Consider the following 20,177-nt stretch of genomic DNA (forward strand, 5'->3'; position numbering starts at 1 on the left):
ACCAAAACAACCATCTCAGAAATTTGGATTAGATAATGTGGAGATAAATTGCTTGTTAGCAGTGAGGACTGAAGCTGAAGAGTTACGGGAGAGGCTGGTGAGGCCAGGATCACCCATGTGCAAACTGAAGGGCTGAGGAAACAGAGGAAAAAAAGCAGCTCTCTACAGAAAAAAATTTCCCGGATAGCTTTCTAATACAGCTCCCAAACCTCTTATTAAAGTAACTTGAGTGTTTGTTTTCTTTATGGTTGAAATGAGCCTAATTAAAACACTCCAGTCTTGTTTAGGATTTCACATTTTACCAAAGTGTGTTTAAACTCAGTTTAATAAATATTGTTGAACAACTACTATAAGCCAGGCACATGGTACTGGGGTGGGCACAGAGGATGTAGAGTCGATAATACAAGGCTCTGCCCTTGAGGAACCAAGAGACTTGTGGGAGGAAAGACTTTAAAAAGTTAATAAAGGGATTGTGTGTGTGTGTGTGTGTGTGTGTGTGTGTGTGTGTGTGTGTGTGTGTGTGTAAGGTACGTGCTAGGATGGCTATTGGGGAGAAGTTTGGGGTGAGGAAAGCCCTCCAAGAGGATGAAATGTTTGATGCTTTTAAAGGATAAGTAGATTTGCCTGGTGGATTATGATGTTGGGTGGGAGGTCATTGCAGGCATTGCACAGCTGCGTGATACGTTTGGAGAATTAAGATCAGTTTAGTCGTTAGTCCCATAGTCATTCCTCATTAGGGCATAAAGTGTGAAGTGGGCACTGATGAGAAGTGAGCTAATAAGAAGGTTCACAAGCACTAGATCATGAAGACTCTCGAATATCATACTTTGGGCTTCAGACTTTTTCTTGTTGGTGAAGGTTTTAAGTAAGAGGGATGCACGATTTAGATTTTTATTTTAGAAAGATCACGCTTGGAACCAGTATAGTAGACGAATTAGCAATGGATGAGACTAACTGGAGGCTTTGGAAGTAGTCCAAGTGAGAGATTCTGAGGAGTTGGAAAAGAGGATATAGATTCAATGGCGATTTTAGCGGGTAGAGTCAATATGAATTAGAGAATGATTGCCTGTGGAGAAGAGAGAGGGTCTGAGTCAGACATGGATTTCTCATTTGGAGAGACTAGGGAATAGAAAAGAAAGAGATTTATTAGAGAGGGTAATTAATTACCTGGAACAAGTAATCAAATTTTGAACTCGGGGTGCTTTGGGAGCATCCAGGTGGAAATGTCCAGAATTAACTGACCAACTGTTTTTTGTGTGCCTGCTCTGTGTCCCCAGCACTCTGCATGACAGCTAACCTATGTAGGAGCATGGCTGAGAATGATGATAGGAACAAAAATGCCACCAATGGCCAAATACAGATCACAAAGACAAGGCACTAAAGCTAAATTTTAAAAATACAGAGATATATAAAGTAGGCTCTCACCCCCTCTTCATAGGGATAGCCATTGTTAACAGGTGGGGATATTCTACATCATATCAATATATCTGTAAGTGTAGGTGTGTGTATACATACAGACACACCCTTTTATTTTTCCAATAAATGGGTTCATATTTCTATACATGTTTCTTTAACTTGAGTTTTTTCATTCATGGTCATTTTTCCATGTCCGGATAGACAGATAAATAGGTAGATACATACAGATAGAGCAATCCACCTCTTTCATTGTAATTGGTACATAGTGTTCCATAGTATTGTTATACCACAGTTCATTGAATCTTTTTTTCTGATTGATGAACTTTCATTAAATCGCTTTGTCAAATCATGTTGAAGGAACATCCTTATAGTTAATATGTATTCTTGCAAACATGGTCAAAGATATGCCTGCTTTAAAACTTGATATTATCTTCCAAAAATGTATCAATTGACATTCCCAGCAAGTGTACAAATGAAGCATTTTCCTTATGCTCCCATTGCACGTTATTGGTCTTTTACATTCTTGCAAATACAATTGGCAAAAAATGCTAACTTTTTTTTAACAATATTGAGAGGTAGATATCATTATCTCCATTTTATGGATGATAACTTCGAGGCTTAGTAAAGCATAATACAAAGCTGAGTCTTACCCTTCAGAGAAATTTCCCTTTACCCTTTTACTATATTGATGGGGCTTTTTAAGATTACCTTTTTTTCTTTATTGTCAAATTCATATTTCACAGTTATTCTTTCAAGTCAATTTTCTATCTCCTTGATTTTTAAAAATGGAAGTTTCATTATGGTTTTCTTATAATTAACAATTAATTTGAGGGGGGGATACTTTGAGATTGTATGAATATTTCCTTAAAACCTTTGACCCAGTGATTTTACCATCCATGGATAATCCTGCTTACAAAACTTTTTTTTCCTTCTGATTGTACTATGTTTAATTTAGGAGAGAAGCTTATGTTGAGATAGCAGAAGGACTGAATATGGTTCTTTTTCAGGTTTATTTTTAAAAGCAATTAGTCCTAAGGAAAAACTTTAGATTCTATATTTTAGAACATAGGAACATAATGAATGCTTAAAACTGTTTGACTGCTGAAGCAAAGTTAAAAATGCTTCTTTTAAAAAAAAATTCAGCTAAAACTATATCTAAATTTGCCATTTTGGGCATATTTGTGGTGAAGCAGACTGTATTCTGTTGAAGTCCAGTGGTAAGCTAATTTATGCCAACACTGAAGTTAAAACCAGGAAAAATAAGAATCTTCCATGCATGATTTGTTTTGTACCTTTAGAAGTAATATCTTTATTTTGCAGCTTACTTTTAGCTTTGGTACTATAATAAGGATTTGGTGATTGTGGGGTATATGAACATGGTGCTTTCCAATTACTTGGAGAGTTATTTATAAGAAACTTCCTTAAATGTTTTAGTTCCTGGAACTTAAGGAGTGGCAGTTGGTAAATCATGACTCCTTCATTGAGTCCCTTTAGGATGTATGTACTTATTACTTTTAAAGGATTACACAGATGTTTTAAAAATATTTGTATTTTCTGGGCTTCCCTGGTGGCGCAGTGGTTGAGAGTCCGCCTGCCGATGCAGGGGACACGGGTTCGTGCCCCGGTCCGGGAAGATCCCACATGTCGCGGAGCGGCTGGGCCCGTGAGCCATGGCTGCTGAGCCTGTGCGTCTGGAGCCTGTGTTCCGCAACGGGAGAGGCCACAGCAGTGAGAGGCTCGCGTACCGCAAAAAAAAAAAAAAAAAAAATTTGTATTTTCTGATAAATATTTTACAGCTCTTGAAAAATAAAGTTTCTGAAAATTCCCTATTGTTTGCAGATGTGCTTACGTATGTGTTAATTTTAACTACGTGTGGACCTTAATAAGGAAGTCTTATTTTGATGACATCTGATCATACTAATTTTTTCTCCTTGCATTCAAAAAAGATAATGTCACGCTTGTTTTTTGCCAGGGAAATTCAGTGGGAGCCTTTTCTTCTCTTCTGATTTAATTCTAAAATATACTCTCTCAATCCTAACCCCCTCATGCTAGTAACCTTGAGGATATTTTGAAAGAAAAATTGCTTTAAGGTAAGCAGGTTCCCTTTTTTTTAAAAAATTAATTTATGTATTTATTTTTGGCCGTGCTGGGTCTTCATTTCTGTGCGAGGGCTTTCTCTAGTTGTGGCAAGCGGGGGCCACTCTTCATCGCGGTGCGCGGGCCTCCCACTGTTGTGGCCTCTCTTGTTGCAGAGCATAGGCTCCAGACGCGCAGGCTCAGTAGTTGTGGCTCACAGGCCCAGTTGCTCCGCGGCATGTGGGATCTTCCCAGACCAGGGCTCGAACCTGTGTCCCCTGCATTGGCAGGCAGATTCTCAACCACTGCGCCACCAGGGAAGCCCCAGCAAGTTCCCTTTTAACGTCACTAGAAGAAGGAACTATTTTAAAATATACTTAAATATATACTATATATACTATTAAAATATGCTATTTAAAATATAAATTTTAAAAATAATTAAAACAGGGACTTCCCTGGTGGTCCAGTGGTTAAGACTTTGCCTTCCATTGCAGGGGGTGTGGGTTTGATCCCTGGTCAGGTAGCTAAGATCCCACATGCCTCGTGGCCAAAAAACCAAAACATAAAACAGAAGCAAGGACTTCCCTGGTGGTGCAGTGGTTAAGAATCCTCCTGCCAATGCAGGGGACACGGGTTCGAGCCCTGGTCCAGGAAGATCGCACATGCCGTGGAGCAGCTAAGCCTGTGCACCACAACTACTGAGCCTGCTCTCTAGAGCCCGCGAGCCACAACTACTGAGCCCGTGTGCCACAACTACTGAAGCCCGCATGCCTAGAGCCTGTGGCCTGCAACAGGAGAAGCCACCTCAGTGAGAAGCCCACACACCGCAACGAAGAGTAGCCCCCACTTGCTGCAACTAAGGATAACCTGCCCCCAACATTGAAGACCCAACACAGCCAAAAATAAATTAAAAAAAAAAAAGAAACCAGAAGCAATATTGTAACAAATTCAACAAAGACTTTAAAAATGATCCACATCAAAAAAAATTTTTTTTAATTAAAACAATTTAAAAAATTTATAACAATCATTTAAATTTGTTTTATATCTTATTTATAATTATCATAAAATCATACCTTTACATGGTAGAAAAAATAATAATATTCTATGCCGTTCAGAAAGGTCTAAGTATTGGTTTGGCCAAAAAGGTCGTTCAGGTTTTTCCCTAACATCTTAAAAACCCAAATGAACTTTTTGGCCAACCCAATACAAAGTACATCTTCTTTCCATCTCTAGTCTCTCCTTAATCCCCTGTTCCACCACCTAGAGTTAACTACTATTAAAATTCTGCTTTCTTTTATTATATCTGTTGATCAGTATGGAAGATGAGGAATTTAGCACTGCTTCATTGCCTCCTCCCCTGACTATTTTTAGTTTTTCTTGTGGTTACATTTATAACTTAAATAATATACCTCCTCCCGCTTCTCTTTTTTATTTATAATTGTGGTAAAAAAATTTTAATTGACCATCTTAACCATTTTTAAGTGTACAGTTGAGCAGTGTTAACTATATTCACATTGTTATGTGACCAATCTCCAGAACTTTTTCATTCTGCAAAACTGAAACTACATACTAACAACTCTCCCATTCTTCTCCAACCCCCAACCCCTGGCAACTACTATTCTGTTGTCTGTTTCTATGAATTTGACTACTCTAGATACTTCATATAAATGGAGTCATACAGTGTTTGTCTTTTTGTGGCTGGCTTATTTCATTTAACATAACGTCTTCAAGCTTCATTCATATTGTAGCATGTGTCAGAATTTCCTTTCTCTTTAATGCTGAGTAATATTTCTTTGTATTTATATATCACATTTAGTTTATGTATTCATCTGTCAGTGGACCCTTGGGTTGCCTCCACCTTTTGGCTATTGTGAATATTGCTGCTATGAATGTGGATGTATAAATATCTTTTGGATTCCCTGTTTTCAGTTCTTTTGGATATATGTACCCAGAAGTGGAATTGCTGGATCATATGGAAATACTATTTTTTATTTTTTTGAGGAGCATCCATACTGTTTTCTATAGCTGCTGCACCATTTTACATTCCTACCAACAGAGCACAAGGTGCTAATTTCTCCACATCTTCGATTATACTCGTTCTGTTTTTTTCATAGTAGCCATCCTAATGGATGTAAGGTGACATTTCATTATGGTTTTTTCTTATTGGCGTATAGTTCATTTACAATGTTGTGTTAATTTCTGCTGTATCATTATAGTTTTGATTTACATTTCTCTAATAATTAGTGATGATGAACATCTCTTTTTTTTAACATCTTTATTGGAGTATAATTGCTTGACAATGGTGTGTTAGTTTCTGCTTTACAACAAAGTGAATCAGTTATACATATACATCTATCCCCATACCTCTTCCCTCTTGCATCTCCCTGAACATCTTTTTGCTAAGCTTGTTGGCCATTTGTATATCCTTTTGGAGAAGTGTCTGTTCAAGTCCTTTGACTATTTTTAAGTTTCAAGTTATTTGTTTTTTTCTTGTTCCCTGCTTTTACATTTAATTATTAGTTGTAAATATATTGACTCTCCACTAAGAAAGAGACATTTTTTTTTTTTTTTTTTTTTTTTTTTTTTTTTTTTTTTTTTTTTTTCGGTACGCGGGCCTCTCACTGTTGTGGCCTCTCCTGTTGCGAAGCACAGGCTCCGGACGCGCAGGCTCAGCGGCCGTGGCTCACGGGCCTAGCCGCTCCGCGGCATGTGAGATCTTCCTGGACCAGGGCACGAACCCGTGTTCCCTGCATCGGCAGGCAGACTCTCAACCACTGCGCCACCAGGGAAGGCCCTGAAAGAGACATTTTTGAAATTACACTTCCTTTTGCTTTCTCTACATCTTGATTTTTCTTGGTAATTTTTATATTGTAAAGGTTTATAACATTATTCTGTTCTTCAACTCCTATTTTTTTAAAGTATTTTTAAAAAGCATTTATAATGAATTCTTATGTAAGTGTGATGCACTTGAAAAGCCAAGAAGTGTGTTTAGATGCTTAGAGAAGGAAAAGTAATCTTGTGTCAGTAAAACTTCTTTTAAGGGTTCCTGTTAACTTTAGTTTTGGGGGCTGGTATGTTTTCTCCATAAATTTTATCCCATCTGTTTTCAATCATCTAGGATTTTCTCATACTTTTTGGTCTGCTGCTGCTGCCGTTTTTGTGTTCTAAGACTTTGATAAACTTGTCATTTCTGTTTTCTGTCATTTTATTAGGCCCTTAGGATGAAAGGTTATAGGTGTTTGTTCCCTCCACCATATTAAACCAGAAGCATCGGTTTTTGTTTTGTTTTGTTTTTCTGTGTATTTTTTTAGAAGGTTGGATTATTTTTATCTAATAAGGGTCCACTTCTAGTTAAAGTGTTATATGAATTAATAATGTTTTAAAATTTATTGAACACATTTAGAGTATGCTATATGCTAGGTACTATTATAAGTATTTTAAACATGAATTCACTTAATCCATTAAATCCTTATAATATCATAGGGGATAATATTATTCTCATTTTATAGATGAGGAAATTGAACCAACAGAGAAGTTAAATAAATCACCTAAGGTTATACAGCTGGTAAGTGATAGAACCTGGATTCAAACCCAAGCATACTGGCTTTAGCTCTCATGGTCTTAACCATTATACTATGGCTGCCTCGTATATGTCACTCATCCATTGTGGAATGCTTTTTTTTTTTTTTTGCGGTACACGGGCCTCTCACTGCTGTGGCTTCTCCCGTTGTGGAGCACAGGCTCCGGACACGCAGGCTCAGCGGCCATGGCTCACGGGCCCAGCCGCTCCGCGGCATGTGGGATCTTCCCAGACCGGGGCACAAACCCGTGTTCCCTGCATCGGCAGGCGGACTCTCAACCACTGCGCCACCAGGGAAGCCCTGGAATGCTTTTTTTTTTTTTTTTTTTTTTTTATGCGTTACGCGGGCCTCTCACTGTTGTGGCCTCTCCCGTTGCGGAGGACAGGCTCCGGACGCGCAGGCTCAGCGGCCATGGCTCACGGGCCCAGCCGCTCCGCGGCATGTGGGATCCTCCCAGACCGGGGCACGAACCCGTGTCCCCTGCATCGGCAGGCGGACTCTCAACCACTGCGCCACCAGGGAAGCCCCTGGAATGCTTTTTATTTTACATTTCTTCATGCTTTTTTTAGAGACCAACATATGACACCTCCATTCACTCAACATATATTAATTGAACATCCATTCTGAGCCAGACGCAGCTTCAGGTATTGGTGATGCAGCAGTGAGCAAGACAAAACGCCTGCTCGCATGTTTAGTTGGGGGAGACAGACTGTAAAATATGTATAATTTATATATGCTGGCAACGTATTTTCTCTGAAGAATAAAAAACAATTAACTAGCTTCATACACTAAAGTAGACCCATTTAATCTCGGAAACAAGGGTTACAGTTTTTATTAGCCAAACTTTTTTTAAAAAATTTATTCATTATTATTTTTTGTCTGCATTGGGCCTTTGTTGCTGTGCACGGGCTTTCTCTAGCTGTGGCGAGCAGGGGCTACCCTTTGTTGTGGTGGCTTCTCTTTTTGCGGAGCCTGGGTTCTAGGCACGTGGGCTTCAGTAGTTGTGGTTAGCGGGCTTCAGTAGTTGTGGCTCACGGGCTCAGTAGTTGTGGCGCATGGGCTCAGTTGCTCCGTGGCACGTAGGATCTTCCCGGACCAAGGATCGAACCTGTGTCCCCTGCATTGGTAGGTGGATTCTTATCCACTGCACCACCAGGGAAGTCCCTAACCAAACTCTTAAAAGTGAAATTGACTGACTGTATCCATTATGCTTTTGTCACAAAATAACATCTAATGATAGCTGTGGGTTGGGTGGATGCTGCTGTGGGAGGTGGTGTTGCAGATTAGCATGCAGGTGGTTTTGCAGGAGTGCTTTTGGGGTTGGCAGCTATGGAAGAGAAGGGGAGAAGCAAGCTTAGGTAGGAAAAAATCAAGATGCCCTGAAGTCCCTACAGAAGTCTTAGTTGACCCTCCAGGGAGTTCTGAAGATGAGTTGACATTTCAGAGCTTTCCTGAGTCACGTCTGGGACCTTTATACCCCCATATTGAATTGGCTGTTGGTTGTGGGCTGACCAGGAAGGGGATTTGACTATAGGCGAGCAGTCACATCTCTGAAGGAGGCTGAAGACTGGGGATGTCTACCGGTAGCACTCCCGGTAGCTGGGATGACAAATGCTCCATTGCTAATGGGGGATTCTGGAGGTGGGGTGGAGAGCCGGCAGGTCAGATCACAGCATCCACCACGAGTGTCATTAGGAGATGTGGATTTGAGTTTGCATTCTGTTTCCTAACTGTGAGACTCCGGCAAATATTCCCCTGTGCTAAGCTTTTTAAATCTGTAAAACAGGATTAGTAGGTCTAGTTTGACAGTTATTATGAAGATCATGTAAGATGTTTGTTCAAACACCTGAAACATGCTAAATATTCTGTACATGTTTATAGGCTAAGGAAACATAAACAGTGATATTTCCTTGTCAAGAGTGCACTTTTTAGAAGTTGGGTTTTTCCTGGAAAATACTACTTCTACATTCAGTTAAGAAATATTTGAGTCCCTATTATATAAATAGTTATGTGAATATAGTAAAAAGTCAAGAATGTTTATCTTCCAGCTGTTTATAATCTAGCTAAGGATGTGTGTATATAATTAGTTGAATAACAAAAATTGGAACAAAAGATACATGTTGGACAGGTTTAGAAGTATAGACCATCAGGCTTATGTGGTTGAAAAAGTTTTAATGGAAGTTGATATTGAAGAAAAAAGTTGATGTTGAAGAAAGAAGGTTGATGTTAAAGAAAGATCCCCACCTCCCTCCTTAAACTGAGGACAGGTCAGGATTAAAACTTAGATCATCAAGGTCTTATGTGTAGTGGTTTGAGTAAACAGATGTCTGTAATAAAGAGTTTGTATCGGGAATGGTGCGATCACGTTGAGAATAGAAATTGGAACAAGCTTATCAAGAGTCTTAAATACCACAGAGAGAGTTGGAATTACAGATTTAGGAGACCCTTACATAGAGATAATAGTTAAAACATTGAATGTGAATTAGGTTTCAGAAAGAGAGAGACAATGAATGAGAGAGGTTGTGAAGAATGTCTTGTGATTGGAGATAGAGGAGACTTAATAAGTGTTCAGAATAGTAGAAAGGGAGCCAGGGAAGCAGACTGTTAAGAAAGCTAAGGCAAGAGGGTTCCAAGAGGCAGGGATAGAAAACCATGAGATGCTTAGAAAGAGAATGATTATCAAGAAAAGGCCATTCAGTTTCTATGTGTGGCTTTCTGCTTAAAGCCCCTAAAGACTGCAGTTTTAACTTTTTTGCACATGTCTAAAATTTTTAATACCTTATTTCTTACTCTGTGTTCTACGTTCCAACTACACATGTGTGCTTGCACAGTCCCTAACACAGTGTCATTTCCTTCCTTTCTTCAACAAATATTTATTGAATACCCATTCTGTGCTAGACACCGCGTTGGCCACTAGGAATATAATGAACAAAATTCCTATTTTAATCAGGCTTACATTCTAGCTGGGGTAGATGGTAGACTATAAACATTGGTTTATCTGTCCAGTGATAGAAGAGGTAGGTCAGAGGGGCAGCTAGGGCCATTCACACAGGGCCTTGTAGACACTGCTAGAGACTTTGGATTTCCCTTTACTTTGGGGAAAGACATTTGGAGAGTTTAAAACAAAGGAAAGACATGAACTACATTAATTTTGTAAAACGCTTATGACAGAGGTCACTATATGTGTGTTAAATTAAGAGTCATTCCATCTGTTTGACTTACCTTTGAAAGGATAACTGTGGCTGGCTACAACATGGAGATTAGATCACAGGGAGCCTTCTTATGGGTCCCTGGAGGAAAACCCAGGCTTCTGTTCTAAAACATTTTGTTATGTTTTTAAGTCTCGTTGTGAATAGCTGCTAGGTGGATTTATTTAAGTACTATGACTTATCCAACAGTAATATAAAAATAAACACACGTTTATGTCAATTCCTTCATTTTTTTTGGTGTCTACCTTAAAATATGAATCCTATTTTAAAACGAATTTTAGCAAATGAGTTGTTAATCTGGGTGATTAATCCATGGAAGTCAGGGCTGAGGAAGAGGACATGGCAGACCTTTGTCAAATTTTTGAAGGGCCATCTCTTGGATGAAGGTAAACTTTTGGGGGAGGGGAGATCTAGGACTAGAGATTGAAAGAGATTTCAGTTAAGTATAATGCAGAGTTTGTCAGTAATAGAGCTGTTTGTGGAGTGGAATGCCTCACAAGAGTGAGCTTCTGATAACTAACATTAAAGCAAAAGTGGAACTACTATCTGTTAGAGCAGTTAGGCTTCCTGAATGAGGAGGGGAGACTGAATTAAGGTTTCTCACAAAATCACTATTTTAATCTTTAAGCATTATTCAATGTTGGTATTTTATTTTTTACAGAGAGAGTTTACTGGAAGCGGCACAGGCTGGTGCACACACAAAATAACTGAAGTCCATCAAATGGTCAGCCATTCAGTAATATGTAGAGCATTATTAGTCTTAGTCATTGTCTAACTTAAAACTCCTTTTCTTTTTCAGGGATATCATGATAACACATTTTGAACCTTCAATCTCCTTTGAGGGCCTTTGTAATGAGGTTCGAGACATGTGTTCTTTTGACACCGAACAGCTTTTCACCATGAAATGGATAGATGAAGAAGGTGAGTGAATAAAGAGATGGCTGTCTGTGTGAGCATTTGATTTAAGATACCATTTTGTAATTTTTTTTAACAATAAAGCTATATTTAATTTCAATCAATCAAAATTTTGTAGCTTTGGGCTTCCCTGGTGGCGCAGTGGTTGAGAGTCCGCCTGCCGATGCAGGGGACACGGGTTCATGCCCCGGTCCGGGAAGATCCCACATGCAGCGGAGCGGCTGGGCCCGTGAGCCATGGCCGCTGAGCCTGCGCGTCTGGAGCCTGTGCTCCGCACCGGGAGAGGCCACAACGGTGAGAGGCCTGCGTACCGCAAAAAAAAAAAAAAAAAAAAAAATGTAGCTTTTAGAATCTATTGCTCAAGACTGCACGTAAGCAACTTAAATGCAAAGTATACTGGTAGTGCTTAAGGGAAGCAGACTGTGCACTTTTTTTTTTGCTCTCCTTCTATTTGATATTTTTTTATTAGTTATCTATTTTATACATATTAGTGTATATATGTCAATCCCAGTCTCCCATTTCATCGCCCCCCCCCAACCCGCTTTCCCCCCTTGGTGTCCATATGTTTGTTCTCTACATCTCTGTCTCTATTTCTGCCCTGCAAACCAGTTCATCTGTACCATTTTTCTAGATTCCACATATATGTGTTAATATACAATATTTGTTTTTCTCTTTCTGACTTACTTCACTCTGTATGACAGTCTCTAGGTCCATCCACGTCTCTACAAATGACCCAATTTCATTCCGTTTTATGGCTGAGTAATATTCCATTGTATATATGTACCACATCTTCTTTATGCATTCGTCTGTCGATGGGCATTTAGGTTGCTTCCATGACCTGGCTGTTGTAAATAGTGCTGCAATGAACATTGTGGTACATGTATCTTCTTGCATTATGTTTTTTTCTGAGTGTATGCCCAGTAGTGGGATTGCTGGGTCATATGGTAATTCTATTTTTAGTTTTTGAAGGACCCTCCATACTGTTCTCCATAGTGGCTGTATCAATTTACATTCCCACCAACAGTGCAAGAGGATTCCTTTTTCTCCACACCCTCTCCAGCTTTTGTTGTTTGTAGATTTTCTGATGATGCCCATTCTGACTGGTGTGAGGTGATACCTCATTGTAGTTTTTATCTGCATTTCTCTAATAATTAGTGATGTTGAGCAGCTTTTCATGTGCCTCTTGGCCATCTGTATGTCTTCTTTGGAGAAATGTCTGTTTAGGTCTTCTGCCCATTTTTGGATTGGGTTGCTTGTTTTTTTAATATTGAGCTGCATGAGCTGTATATATATTTTGGAGATTAATCCATTGTCCATTGATTCATTTGCAAATATTTTCTCCCATTCTGAGAGTTGTCTTTTTGTCTTGTTTATAGTTTCCTTTGCTGTGCAAAACTTTTAAGTTTCATTAGGTCCCATTTGTTTATTTTTGTTTTTATTTCCATTACTCTAGGAGGTGGGTCAAAAAAGATCTTGCTGTGATTTATGTCAAAGAGTGTTCTTCCTATGTTTTCCTCTAAGAGTTTTATAGTGTCCGGTCTTGCATTTAGGTCTTTAAACTATTTAAGTTCATTTTAGTGTATGCTGTTAGGGAGTGTTCTAATTTCATTCTTTTACATGTAGCTGCCCAGTGTTCCCAACACCACTTATTGAAGAGGCTGTCTTTTCTCCATTGCATATCCTTGCCTTCTTTGTCATAGATTAGTTGACCATAAGTGCATGGGTTTATTTCTGGGTTTTCTTTTCTGTTCCATTGATCTATATTTCTGGTTTTGTGCCAGTAGCATATTGTCTTGATTACTGTAGCTTTGTAGTATAGCCTGAAGTCAGGGAGTCTGATTCCTCCAGCTCTGTTTTTTTCCCTCAAGATTACATTGGGTATTTGGGGTCTTTTGTGTCTTCATACAAATTTTAAGATTTTTTGTTCTATTTCTGTAAAAAATGCCACTAGGGATTGCATTGAATCTGTAGATTTCTTTGGGTAGTATAGTCATTTTCACAATGTTGATTCTTCCAATCCAAGAACATGGTATATCTCTCCATCTGTTTGTGTCATCTTTGATTTCTTTCATCAGTGTCTTATAGTTTTCTGAGTGCAAGTCTTTTACCTCCTTAGGTAGGTTTATTCCTAGGTATTTTATTCTTTTTGTTGCAATGGTGAATGGGATTGTTTCCTTAATTTCTCTTTCTGATCTTTCATTGTTAGTGTATAGGAATGCAAGAGATTTCTGTGCATTAATTTTATGTCATGCAGCTTTACCAAATTCATTGATTAGCTCTAGTAGTTTTCTGGTGGCATCTTTAGGATTCTCTGTGTATAGTATCATGTCATCTGCAAGCAGTGACAGTTTTACTTCTTTTCCAGTTTGGATTCCTTTTATTCCGTTTTCTCCTCTGATTGCCGTGGCTAGGAGTTCCAAAACTATGTTGAATAATAGTGGCAAGAGTGGATATCCTTGTCTTGTTCCTGATCTTAGAGGAAACACTTTCAGTTTTTCACTATTGTGAATGATGTTTCCTGTGGGTTTGTCATATATGGCCTTTATTATGTTGAGGTAGGTTCCCTCTGTGCCCACTTTCTGGAGGGCTTTTATCATAAATGGGCGTTGAATTTTGTCAAAAGCTTTTGATTTAAGGTACCATTTTGTCTTTTTTTTAAATTAATTAATTAATTAATTTTTGGCTGCATTGGGCCTTTGTTGCTGCACGCAGGCTTTCTCTAGTTGAGGTGAGCGGGGGCTAACCTTTGTTGTGGTGCACAGGCTTCTCATTGCAGTGGCTTCTGTTGTTGCAGAGCACAGGCTCTAGGCATGCGGGCTTCAGTAGTTGTGGTACGTGGGCTCAGTAGTTGTGGCTCGCGGGCTCTAGAGTGCAGGCTCAGTAGTTGTGGCACAGGTTGCTCCATGGCATGTGGGATCTTCCCGGAGTAGGGCTCGAACCTGTGCCCCCTGCACTGGCAGGCGGATTCTCCACCACTGTGCCACCAGGGAAGCCCTGTTTTTAAAACGTAATAAAAGTCCTAATTAACTTAAGGAGGGAAAGGTATATTAGAAATTTCATGCCATTCTTATTTTCCTTCAAGTATTTGAGTATCAAAGAGTACAGCTTGGTTTTGCCCTTTTTACCCTTAAATATAGTGAAATTAATGTGACTTTTTTCCAGCAATAAGGTAAACATCTCATTAAATAGTGTTACATTTTAGTTTAATTTTGAATATATGTTGCCTTATATTTTAAGAGATTACTTTCAATAATTTGACAGTACTTTACAGCAAATATTCTTTAAAGAAAATGTTTTAGAAAAAGTGTAAAAGTGATTGTGACAACCATTACTTCAAAGGTGGTGGCAAAAACTTGATTCAGAAAACATTTATTGAATATGTGTGTGTTGAGGATAGATACTTTCTATCCTCAAACTCCACAGGGAGATGGACATGTGAAGAACAAATGTGACAGTTGAACCTAAATGCATAGGGGCCTCAGAATACAAAAGAAAGAGGAGCATCCGCATATGCCTGAAATATTTGCAAAGTTTGAACTAACCGTATAACAGAGTAAAAGTTTTTGAAGTGGAGTAGGTGAGGGGAGAACCAGAAAGAAAGAATAATATATAAAAAGGCACAGAGGTATGAAGAACATGGTGTGTGGGGAAGAGCAGTAATTCACTAAATTGAAAGTATGGGGAGGCCTCGTTCTGGCGGTCCCATATTGAACTGGAGTTGGAAGAGGTGAGTCTGGTCTCAAAATGGAGGTAAAACCACCACCAGGTCACTCCCAGCCTGCTGCCACCAGGAGGAGGGCCGTGATCCAAAGGAACCAGCGCTGTTGAGAAAACTGTTTATTGGAGGTCTGAACTTTGAAACTACAGATTATAGTTTAAGAAAACATTTTGAGAAATGGGGCACACTTACGGATTGTGCAGTGATGAGAGACCGCCAAACAAAACTTCCCAGGACCTCTAGTTTTGTGACTTACTCTAGCGTTGAAGAGGTGGATGCACAGTGAGTGTAGGACCGCCGAGGTTGATGGCTGTTTGGTGGAACCAAAGAGAGCTGTTTCTAGAGAGGATTCTGTAAAGCCTGCTGCCCTTCCGAAAGTGAAGAAACTTTTTGTTGGTGGTGTTAAAGAAGATACAGAAGAATATGAGAGACTACTTTGAAAAGTATGGCAGGATTGAAACCATAGAAGTTGGTCTTTCAACCATGGAAGACAGGCAGAGTGGAGAAAAGAGGATTTGCTTTTGTAGTTTTGATGATCATGATACAGTTGATAAGATTGTTGTTCAGAAATACCACACAATTAACGGGCATAACTGTGAAGTGAAAAAGGTGTAACTCATAGTTCTGTCTCTCTAAATAGCTATTAAGTGTCCTAATTTTCTGGGGAAACTATAAAACTGTAGCCTTTGCCTCATTCAAGTAAAGGTTAAACTTTTCATTAAGGTCTGTTGATTCCCATGTGATCCTTTTTACACTGGTGAATTCTGATACCAGTCTTTTCTTAATTTTAGGCTTACAGAGCCAGGTAATTATTTTTGAGTTCCTTGCAATTATTTTTCAGTTGTAATTTTTCATCTTTATTTTTAGCCATGTAGGCATTGGGGCATGCTTATATGGAGAAGAAATTTTCTCTAGGATCAGTGGAAGACAGGACTATAATTTGATTTCTCTGGTTTATGAGAAACATTGTTCTAAAAGCTAAACATTTAATTGTGGGATTTTATATCAGAGCAAATAAAGATCATACTTCATTTCTTTACACAGATTTATGACAGCCATTCTTCTTCTTTGTGTTCAAAACTAGTTTTACTGATTTGTTTTGATGTGCATGTGGAAAAACTGGTTTGCTTAATCTAACTAAACATTTTAGAATGAATAGTATTTTGTAACACGCTGGTTCTCATATGCAGTGAGAGTGTGGGGCAGGGCATGATAAATGTGACTTTTTAGTTCCCTATATAAGAGTGATTGTTTTTCCTTAAGGATGTGCTTTAAAAATATTACATCTAATACTGAGTATTTTCTAAATTTCTAATTCTATAAATTCTAATTTATTCAGGGTCTGAATACCCGGTTTAAATTTAACTCTGTCACTTCTCTTTTACTAGACACTAGTAATTTCTGTCACTAGCCTTTGGGTATTTTGTTTCTTGTTAAAGTTTTTATTGAGAATAATGCATGCTTTTTAACAAAAATATTGATTTTTTTTGAAGGAAAAAGTGTCTCTGGAGATCTTCAGACCTCCAGAAATAGCTGCTATGAACAAATTTATGGTATCTCTTTCTGTGAATATACAACTAGAAGGGATAGGGCAACAATTTTTTTCTGTCTTACAAATAGACTAATATTATACAAGCTGTTCTTTAACCTGTTTTTTCCCTTACCATCTTGTAGATAGCTTGTCATATCCGTGTTTTTTTTTTTTTTTTTTTGGCCACACCATGTGGCTTGTGGGATCTTAGTTCCCCGACCAGGGATTGAACCCAGGCCCTCAGCAGTGAGAGCGTGGAGTCCTAACCACTGGACCACCAGGATATTCCCCATATCAGTGCATGTAGATTTATCTCATTCCTCTTAAAGGCTATGTAATATTATATAACAATGTTGTACCATAACTTATTTAACTAATCCCCTTTTGATAGATATTTGGATAGTTTGCAGTTTTTCAAAAATGCTGGTGCAGGGAATATCTTTGTGCATGTATTTTGGGGACACTTGTACTATATTATTTGTAAATTCCCTGCAATGGAATGTGTCCTTGATGATAGGTGGTACCAAATTGACCTCCAAAAATATTGTACCCCTTGTTATACTTTTACCAATAGCATTTGTGAATTCCTTTTTCTTTTACACCCTGTAAAGGACTATGTGAGGGAAACAGTTGAAAATGTAGGTGACGTGCAGAGTGGGAGAGGGTATTATTTGGATATAGTACTTTAATTCATGTCCTGTTAACTCTAGTAGGTGAGTTTCATGGAAATTTCAAATGAGTATAAACTTTCTTTGACATAAAGAGCATGGAGTGTTTCTGGATTCTGGGAGGTTAAGCTTCTTCCTGACTTGCATTGTAAATCTGATTTGATCATGGGGGGAAATATAGAGTGCCGAGATGCAACAAAACCATACTTAGGATGGCAAGAAACATATTTCTCTGATGTGATGTTTTCCAAACATCTTCAGTCTGGTGTAATTTTAGCTGGTATGTTAAGAACTAAAATAGTAAATCATTCTTCATACTTTTTTTTAATCCCCAGCACTATGCACTGATAGCGGTAATCGTGTCAGAAAAAACAGTGAGTGAAAACTTTTGGACTGAATGTATATTCAGTGTAACTTCAGTTATTTAGATAGCAGTGTCGTGGCTCCAAACCTGAAAATTCAAAAATGAAAATCAACATCAATAAGAAAGAAAATCCGAGTACCTCTGAGCAGATCTTGTTTTGTAACTGGTATTTTCCTTCTGCTTGGAGAACTTCCTTTAACATTTCTGTAGTGGAGGTTTGCTGGTAATGAATTCTTTTAGCTTTTCCGTATCTTTACTTCTCCTCTAAAAATAGCTTTACTGAGGTATAATTAACATACAATAAACTGTGCATATTGTAAGTATACTATTTGATGAAGTTTGACACCCAGGAAACCATCACCACAAGCAAGGTAGAGAACATATCTATTACCCCTTAATGTTTCCATCTGCTTTGCAATTCCTCACTCCTGCTCCTCTATTCCAGGCAACGACTGATCTGCTTTCTGTCCCTATAGGTTAGTTTGCATTTTTGGTCTGGCTTCTTTCACTCAGCATAATTATTGATACATGTTTTGTGTGTATCAGTAGTTCTTTTTTTTTTTTTTCTGAGTGGTATTCCATCATGTGGATGTACCACAATTTGTTTATCTGTTCATCTGTTGATGGACATTGAGTTTGTTTCTAGTTTGGGGCTATTATAAATAAAGGTGCTGTGGCAATCACATACAAGTCTTTGTATGAATATATATTTCCTTTTGTCTTGGGTAAATACTTAGAGGTGGAATGGCTGGATCGTATGGTAGGTATATATGCTTTTTTTTTTTTTAGTGAAACAGGAAAAGAAAAATTTGAGGAGATGAGATGGGGTACTGCACTCCAGGCATGTTCTCAGGCAGATGGTTTTTAGAAAGGAGTTTATATGGAAGTTGAGGAAATGGATACTTTTAAAAAACTGTCTATGCCTGGTAGTCCCTGGAAAGTCTTCCTGTACTCCCAGGGGGTAGAGGACCCCACGAGAAGATAGCTAACTTTAAGAAGTCCCCAAGCACTTCTCTTAGCTCTGGCCTCTGCCCCAGCTCCATGCCCCAGACATTCTGCCTAGTAAATTCTGGCTGCTACCATTTATATATCAGGCTGTGGTGGTGCCTGAAAGGCAAAAGGATCAGACTGGGGCCCACCTGGGAGAAGCGCCTTGCAGTGGTGAGGTGGGGATTTGTTGAGAGGTGAAGCAAGAGAGACCATAGGAGTCCAGCAGGACACCAGGGCTCTCAGACATGCTGTCAAACATGCTCTGGTCTCTGTGAAGTTCTGTCCTTCTTGTTGGCAACCCTGTCTCCAATTGCATTGTCTTCCTTCCCTCTGTAAGAGCCAACTACTACCATAGAATAAGTTTATAGTCTAAACTGTCTTCACACTCCTATCCCTCAACCCCTAAGCAACCACTAATCTGTCACTTTTTATATGTATACGTGACAAAGTATAGTGTTTTTATGTGCTTTTGTTTATTTTAGTTTTTTGGTCATGCTATGTGGGTTGAGGGATTTTAGTTCCCTGACCAGGGATTGAACCCTGGGCCCACTGCAGTGAAAGCACTGAGTCCTAACCACTGGACTGCTAGGGAATTCCCTTTATGTGCTTTTGAATTTATATCAGTGGCATTATTCAGCACATATTTTGAAACTTCCCCCCCCTTTTTTTTTTTTTTTTTACTGGGCCTTGTGTCTTGAGGTTTATTCCTGTAGATGGAGAACTATATTCCTTTTGTTCCCCAATATTCCTTTTTTAAAATTCTTTTTAAAAAAAATTGTCGTAAACCATACATAACACAAAATTTTACCATTTTAACCTTATTTTTTAAACATCTTTATTGGGGTAATTAACCTTATTTTTTTAAAAAATTATTTATTTGCTGTGTGTGGTCTTAGTTGCAGCAGGCAGGCTCCATAGTTGTGGCTCATGGGCTCCTTAGTTATGGCTTGCAGGCCCCTTAGTTGTGGCACGTGGGCTTCTTAGTTGCAGCATGCGAACTCTTAGTTGTGGCATGCATGCGGGATCTGGTTCCCCAACAAGGGATCGAACCCAGGCCCCCTGCATTGGGAGCGCAGAATCTTATCCACTGCACCACCAGGGAAGTCCCCATTTTAACCTTTTTAAAGTGTACAATTCAGTGACATTTAAGCACATTCAGAATGTCATGCAACGTTCCTCACTACCTATTTCCAGAACTTTTTATCATCTGAAACAAAAACTCTATACCCATCAAACAATAACTCCCCTCCTCCAGCTCCTCCAGCTCCATTCCCACTCCACCAGCTCCTGGTAACCTCACTTACACTTTCTCTCTCTATGAATTTGCCTTTCTGTCTCTATGAATTTGTCTGTGAATTTGCCTCTAGGTCACCTTTGTTTTTTTGCTTTTTTTTTTTTTTTGGTTTGTTTTTTGTTTTGTTTTTTTTTGGCCACACCACACGGCTTGTGGGATCTTAGTTCCCCAACCAGGGATTGAAATCAGGCCCAGGGCAGTGAGAGTGTGGAGTCCTAACTACTGGACTGCCAGGGAATTCCTGAGGTCATCTTTGTTTTTGAAAGATAATTTTGCTGGGTAAGTAATTATAGGTTGATAATTTTTTTTCATTCAGTACACTGTTTTGTACTGCATTGTTTCTGATGCAGAATCTGCTGTCATCTTTACCTTTGTTTCTCTTATGTAATGTGTCTCTTTGGCTGCTTTTAAGATT

The 20,177-nt window shown here is 38.8% G+C and overlaps 1 protein-coding gene across 8 annotated transcripts in view; it reads left to right on the forward strand.

Annotated features, from left to right (window-relative positions):
- The window catches only part of PRKCI (protein kinase C iota), a 100,637-nt gene that overhangs the window by 26,830 nt on the left and 53,630 nt on the right, over positions 1 to 20,177 (forward strand). For all 8 annotated transcript variants that reach the window (XM_032630681.1, XM_032630680.1, XM_032630679.1 and 5 more), the window contains one exon: positions 11,082 to 11,203. In XM_032630681.1, the coding sequence (XP_032486572.1) occupies positions 11,089 to 11,203 (115 nt within the window). In that variant the 5' untranslated portion in view covers positions 11,082 to 11,088. The remainder of the gene's footprint in view (positions 1 to 11,081; positions 11,204 to 20,177) is intronic.

Source organism: Phocoena sinus, chromosome 4 (genome assembly GCF_008692025.1).
Source record: "Phocoena sinus isolate mPhoSin1 chromosome 4, mPhoSin1.pri, whole genome shotgun sequence".
Classification (NCBI taxonomy): Eukaryota; Metazoa; Chordata; class Mammalia; order Artiodactyla; family Phocoenidae; genus Phocoena; species Phocoena sinus.